The following is a 6,425-nucleotide window of genomic DNA, read 5'->3' as shown; positions in this document are numbered from 1 at the left end:
GGGAGCAGGGGGGGCAGGAGGTGGATGGGGGCGGGGGAGGCCCGGAGGACGGGGGTCCGGGAGCACGGGGGGCGGCCCCTGGGGCGGAGGACACGGTGGGAGGGGGACGAGGAGCACGGGGGGCTGGGGGCGGGGGACACGGTGGGAGGGGGACGGGGGGCGCGGCCCGGGGGGCGGGGAGCAGGGGGGGCAGGAGGGGATGGGGGCGGGGAGCACGGGGGGGGCGCGGCCCGGGGGGCAGGGAGCACGGGGGGCCAGGAGGGGATGGGGGCGGGGGACACGGTGGGAGGGGGACGGGGAGCGTGGCCCGGGGGGCGGGGAGCACGGGGGGCGGAGGGGGGCGCGGCCCGGGGGGCGGGGAGCACGGGGGGGCAGGAGGGGATGGGGGCGGGGGACATGGTGGGAGGGGGGCGGGGAGCACGGGGGGGATGGGGGCGGGGGACACGGTGGGAGGGGGACGGGGAGCGCGGGGGGCGGAGGGGGGCGCGGCCCGGGGGGCGGGGAGCACGGGGGGCAGGAGGGGATGGGGGCGGGGGACATGGTGGGAGGGGGGCGGGGAGCACGGGGGGGCAGGAGGGGATGGGGGCGTGGGACATGGTGGGAGGGGGGCGGGGAGCACGGGGGGGCGCGGCCCGGGGGGCGGGGAGCACGGGGGGCAGGAGGGGATGGGGGCGGGGGACATGGTGGGAGGGGGGCGGGGAGCACGGGGGGGCGGAGGGGGGCGCGGCCCGGGGGGCGGGGAGCACGGGGGGGGCAGGAGGGGATGGGGGCGGGGGACATGGTGGGAGGGGGGCGGGGAGCACGGGGGGGCGGAGGGGGCGCGGCGCGGGGGGGGCGGACACGCCCCGTGTGTTGGTGAACGAACCACGTGGCAGCAGCCGCCTGCCCCTGACTCAGCGCCGGGCCCCGAGACGCGACGGCTCCGCGCCCCCGCCCGGGTCCCTGTCGCCCCCGCGCCGCCCCCCAGCCCGGCATGGAGGGGCCCGGCCGCGCCCTGCTCCGCCTCGCCGCCGCCTGCTGCCTCCTCGCCGGGGTGCTGCTGCCGCTGCCAGGTACCGCCGCCGCCAGCGCCCCAGCCGGCTCCCCCCCGTCGCCCGTGCCCGGGGGGGGGCACCCAGCCTGCCAGCTCCCCCCCTCCGTCCGTGCCCTGGGGGAGCACCCAGCCGGCTCCCTCCCTCTCCACCTGGAGGGGCACCCAGCCGACCCCCCCGCCTGGTTCCCCCCCCATCGCCCGTGCCCGGGGGGGGCACCCAGCCTGCCAGCTCCCCCCCCTCCGTCCGTGCCCTGGGGGAGCACCCAGCCGGCTCCCTCCTTCTCCACCTGGGGGGGCACCCAGCCGGCTCCCTCCCACTCCTTGGCTGCCCGGCCAGGCTTCCCCCACTCTGGCTGGAGGGGCACCCTCCCCTTCTCTCCTGCCCATGGCCTCCAGGAGGTTTGCTGGGGTGTGGGTCTGGGGCCGGTGCCCTCACCACCCCTGTGGGTTGGAGCCCTAGCCACTGCCTCAGCTCCGGGCACGGCAGCCTGCCGCCTTCTGCACAGCTGGGTGGGTGGCTGGCACCCGAGGTCTGCACCGGGCTGGGCTTCCCCTCCAGCGATGGGTGCCACAGCCAAGGGCCTGGCGCTGGCTGTCCCATCACCTGGGTCCAATCCCATCCCGCAACGCAGGCGTGTTGGAGGTACGCGGGTCACCTGGCGGAAGCCACCAAGAGGCCAGGATAAGCTCCCTTGGTCAGTGCTGTTCCCCCCAAGCTCCTGCTAGGAGGCTGGCCCAGTCAGTACCTGTTGTTAATGTCTCTCCCCCTCTTAGGTGGCCCTGCCGTCCTTTGAGTAGATAGGTGGGATTCATGTACATGAGTGGTTTTCAAACTTTTTGGGCTGTGTACACATTTCCAAATAACGCAGTCTACCACATACCCACATCGGAGATAGGTATATTGTTGTGACCATCTGATTAGATTGCGAAGTCTTACTAAATACACTGCGTTGTCTGTCATTACAGGATTTTTCTCGTGTACTCCCCAAGAGCTCACGTACCACTAGTTTGAAAACCACTGATCTAGATCCTTCTGGGGCTGAGTCTATAGATTTTGCCACTACTGCTTTCTGCCCCAGGGTGCTCACCCCTACCTCTTGCAACTCTTTTAGACTTCTTACAACATAAATCAGTGAGTGCCAAACAAGACACTGCTGCTCATGGGGCTGATCAATGCCTGCCGATTGTTTCCTTGTACACCCCGTTTGCTTATTCTTGGATTGTGCGCTCCTTGGGGCAGTGGATTTTTGATCTGTGTTAGTACAGGGCGTGGCACAGTGGTGTCCTGGTCCGTGGATCAGGCTCTTAAGTGCTACGGTAAAATACAAATACGTTCTTTAAAGGGGGATCAACAAGGCTAAGAAAACCTTCAGTATTTGATGCTGAATGCCTCCTAAAACACAGCGTGTGTGTCCCTTCAGTACATTGGAAGGGGGGTTGCTCCTGAAGTTAGAGTACAAGGCTGGGGTTGCGGGGTTAGGAGACATGACTTCTCTGTAGGTCCAGCCGGACCCATCTGGGGGGGTGGGAAGCAGTAACTTTACAGGGCTGAGTCATTCACCTTCACAAAGTCCGTGGATTGAAGGTTCTATAGAAGGGCCAAACAATTAGCAGTAATTGAAGTACCTGCCTCTGCTTGCTGTGATGCCAGCGTGGACCCTTCAGGAGATCCCATACCCACCATTTACCAGCACAGAGTTGGGGTCAAGTAAACCCAACACCTTGGAAAAGCGACCAGCGTTCTTCGCTCAGAGTTGTATGTAGCTCTTATGCCTAGGGAATAAAAAACAGGAATGCTAATTTTAAAAAAGTGCTGAATTTATATGCGTATTAGAGAGCATTCTTTCATCCTTGTAGTTTTTACCAGGTACTCCCAAAACTCAGGATGAATGAATAATATCTGTTAAAAGTTGCATGTTACAGAATAAGTTGACCCCATATCGGTGAGACTACTTAAGTGTTAGGTGAATGTTTCCATATTCCAGAAGAGAGAATAATTTTTTTAAAGCACTATTTCAGTAGCGGGATTTGTCCTTGTCTGTTGGATCTAAGCATTTAGAGAACTTTCATTGCCACAGCATCAGAGCCCTGCCTGTGCACGTGTTAGCAATCCGTAGAGCACACCCTGGGGACTCACATTGTCGGGGAAGCCAATGATCGGGGGAAGGGTTTGTCTCTGTGGGCCTTCTGAAAGAAGATGTGGCAGAGATGGAGAAGCATGAGGGCCTGATCCTCAGCGCAGTGAAGTCAGGGGAAAGTCTTCCATTGACTTCAGTGAGCTTTGGAGCTGGTCCTAAGCAATGAATGTGCTGAAATGACAGGTGGCGTATTTAGCACATAACACTAAAGGAGGGTATGGATGGGTTGACACATCACTGGAGTGTTCATCCCACAGTCATAGCTGGGCATGACATAGCAGACTCTCCCCCATCTAGTGCTCCCCACTGACAGCTGCCATGGCCCTGTAGTGTTCTCATGCCAGCTATCCAGCCAGGTCAGATTTTGACCTCTCTTTTCTGGGCCAATAACCTAGACTCAGATATAACTCTTCACCCTTAGCAGGGCTCACTCCTTGGCAGGCTCTTCAGGGCTCTACTCTGCAGGGTTGGTCTCCTGGCGTGGTGCTGAGCAACACCTCCCAGGGCTTTCTCCCTGAAGCCCAGCTCCTAATTCAGCAGTGCTTCTCCCCCATCAGGGCGTTTCTACACCATCTTTCCCTGTGGTCAGCAGGAGAACCCAGCCCCTTCCTCTCCCCTGAGTTCCAGTCCAAGCAGGGACCCTGCAGTGAACAGCTGAGGTCAGCTCCTGCTGCCTCCCTTGACTTCTTCCTCCTGTGGCCTTCCCCACAGCCCCTTCCTGGGCTTCTGTACATCTGCTTCCCTCGAGGCCCTTCCTTAAATCTCCAGCCGCTAGAGAGATACTATAGGATCTTTCCCCTCTGGGCTTCTTCCCTTTATGCTCATCACCCACCTTCTCCTGCAGCTGGGCCTCATCTTAAGGTGGGCCTGCCCAGCCCACCCTCCAGGTGTAACCTGGTGCCTTCATTAAGCTCTCTAGCTCCAGTTTAACCCTTTTAGTGCCAGTGTGGGGTAGATACCCAATAACATGAGGCTTCTTTCTTCCCTACCCCCTTGGTAACCTGTTTCAAGGTATAAGTGGGTGATCAGCTAGAGATCAGAGAAATCTCCACTTCTGGGCCACAGCCAGGTACAGTATGTGGCATTCTTCATTCTTTTGATTATTTGCTTTTGGCCGCCGTTGGAGCCTCGGTTAGTTTGCCTCAGTGTCTGGTTGAATGTGGCAGGTTTTATGTTCCTGGATCCTTAACCAGAATCCGAGATGCAAATCTCTTGAACTTTGGGGAAGTTCTGGTTAGGTTCGAAACTTCTTTGCAGCTTGGACCATCTTTACTTAAGGGGCCGAGCCCTGATTGGTGCCAAGGGCCCTCACCCCCCAGAAGTCTCAGATGCTCCGTTTGTCAGAGGAGGAGCTTGTCTCACTGGATCTGCTGCCAGAAGGTATGTCACACCTTTCTCCTACCTCACACTGGACCTAATGAAAAGCTGTTTGTTACTTACCCCTACCCCAAATGTGACTTGTGCATCCCGTGCCCCTGCCAGACTGTGCTTATGCGCTGTGGCTGATGCGGGGTCGCTCAGAATTGAAGCTCCTGGGGAGGAGAAATCTACTGAGGAGGACACTGGGTTGTGACTTGTATGATGTGGCAGCAGTTGTTAGGGGGAGAAACTTTTTACCATTTACTTTTCACTTCCTGTAGAATTGCAGGGCTATCAGAAACTTGCATGTAGAAACTGCCCTGTTCAGCTGAGTCTTCTTTTCCCTAGATCTGTGTAATCCTTCTTGTTGGTCCTCACTGCAGCGTCCCCAGACACACCTGGATGGGCGCAGAGATGGGAGGACGTAGTAACAGGGGTTTGGCTTTGCAGTGGGAATATTCACTCCTGGCCTAAACTAACTTGAGTGCTTGGACCAAGCAGCTGATCCATGTGGATTAATTATGCAGTGCAGACATAGCCTGAATGTGTAACTTGGTTGACTTAACACACGATCCATGTTAACACCTGACTCCTAACCATGCAGCTATGGCATGATCGTAGCACAACACTCAGGCTGCATCCTGGTTCTAACAGCCCTGCTGCCTTACGAATTCAGCCTTCTAACAGTGCCTAGGTAGTGAGGTGAGAGTGTCCTCGCTCTCTGTGCAGGGAGACAACCTGAAAAGAGTCTACTGTGGGAGACACCCGCAGGCCTCTGCCCTTGGCCCCAGCAGTTGAGGCAGTCAAGGAGAGTTGCCTGTGTTTTCCCGGAATGCACCAGCACAATTACACAGTGTGGTGGGTGTATGGCCAATGCCCAGTTGCACTGGGAAAAAGTCCTGTGTGCATGCATTGACCCGTATCGGCTCTAACCACATCAGAGTAGTGTGTCTGCGGAAGGGGTATGGTAAGCTACCAAGCTCCTCTCACAATCCTAGGAATTGTCATATGGGTTTGGACCGGTGGCCGTCTAGACCAGTATCTTGTCTGACAGTTGCCAGTTCCAGTTGCTTCAAAGGACTGCAACACATCCTGTAGTGGACAGTTATGGAATAACCTGTCTGTATGGGAGGCTTTTTTCCTACTAGCTGCTTTCTCAGTTAGCCATTGATCAGCTTATGACCTGGACAGGAAGGTTTATCGTTACGCCAGGCAGGATTTTTAGACAGCTTGTGAATGAGATAAAGTTCCAGCAGCGAAGGCACTAGTCTCGGATTTGGGGGAAACTATTCAGTTCTTGCTCCGCCACTGATTTCCCATGTGAGCTTGAAAGTCGGGCACCGTCTACACATAAACATTTTGCTGGTATAGCTGCTTTGGTTGGGAATGTGAAAAAATATTACCACCTGAGGAACCGACACAGCTGTCCTTGCAAAACCCGTAGTGTAGACTCGGTTATATTACCAAAAACCCCTTTTGGCAGTATTGCTTATTTAGTTGCCCATGCAACCATAATTCAGTCCTCTTGTGTGTATGCTTTATAATCCATTCTTTAACTACACAATTGTCTCCTATTTTTTCCATGGGACCTCTGCCTCATTCATTGCGCAGAATGGACCTGCTCTGGGGTGGAGCAGAGTTGTGCGCGAAGGAGGATCCCTGCCTCATCTGTTGTGAAAGGTCTGTAGTGATGTGGCAGGGGATGCAGGAAGAGAAAGGATGGTGTCAGGGATAAGGCAGCGGAATGCTGCCCTAGAGAATTGGATTCTAATCCCTGCCTCTGTGTGCCTATGGGATGCTAGTCAAATCACCTTAAACCAGACTTTTCACAGGAGGTCACTAATTGTGTGTTCCTCATTTTCTGGGTAACTGACTTGAGACCCTGGGGTCTGATT

At 57.2% G+C, this 6,425-nt stretch overlaps 1 protein-coding gene across 2 annotated transcripts in view; it reads left to right on the top strand.

Moving 5' to 3' along the window:
• The first annotated feature begins 841 nt into the window (after window positions 1-841).
• The window catches only part of LOC119860761 (leucine-rich repeat extensin-like protein 5), a 29,666-nt gene continuing 24,082 nt past the window's right edge, over window positions 842-6,425 (top strand). Inside the window, exon 1 of one of the 2 annotated variants that reach the window (XM_038414870.2) lies at window positions 842-1,052. In XM_038414870.2, coding sequence (XP_038270798.1) covers window positions 974-1,052 — 79 coding nt within the window. In that variant the 5' untranslated portion in view covers window positions 842-973. Of the gene's footprint in view, window positions 1,053-4,056; window positions 4,552-6,425 lie in introns of those variants that run through there. The other variant, XM_038414871.2, reaches the window with a different exon arrangement.

Source organism: Dermochelys coriacea, chromosome 8 (assembly GCF_009764565.3).
Source record: "Dermochelys coriacea isolate rDerCor1 chromosome 8, rDerCor1.pri.v4, whole genome shotgun sequence".
Classification (NCBI taxonomy): domain Eukaryota; kingdom Metazoa; phylum Chordata; order Testudines; family Dermochelyidae; genus Dermochelys; species Dermochelys coriacea.
This window is presented reverse-complemented; position numbering and strand designations above follow the sequence as displayed.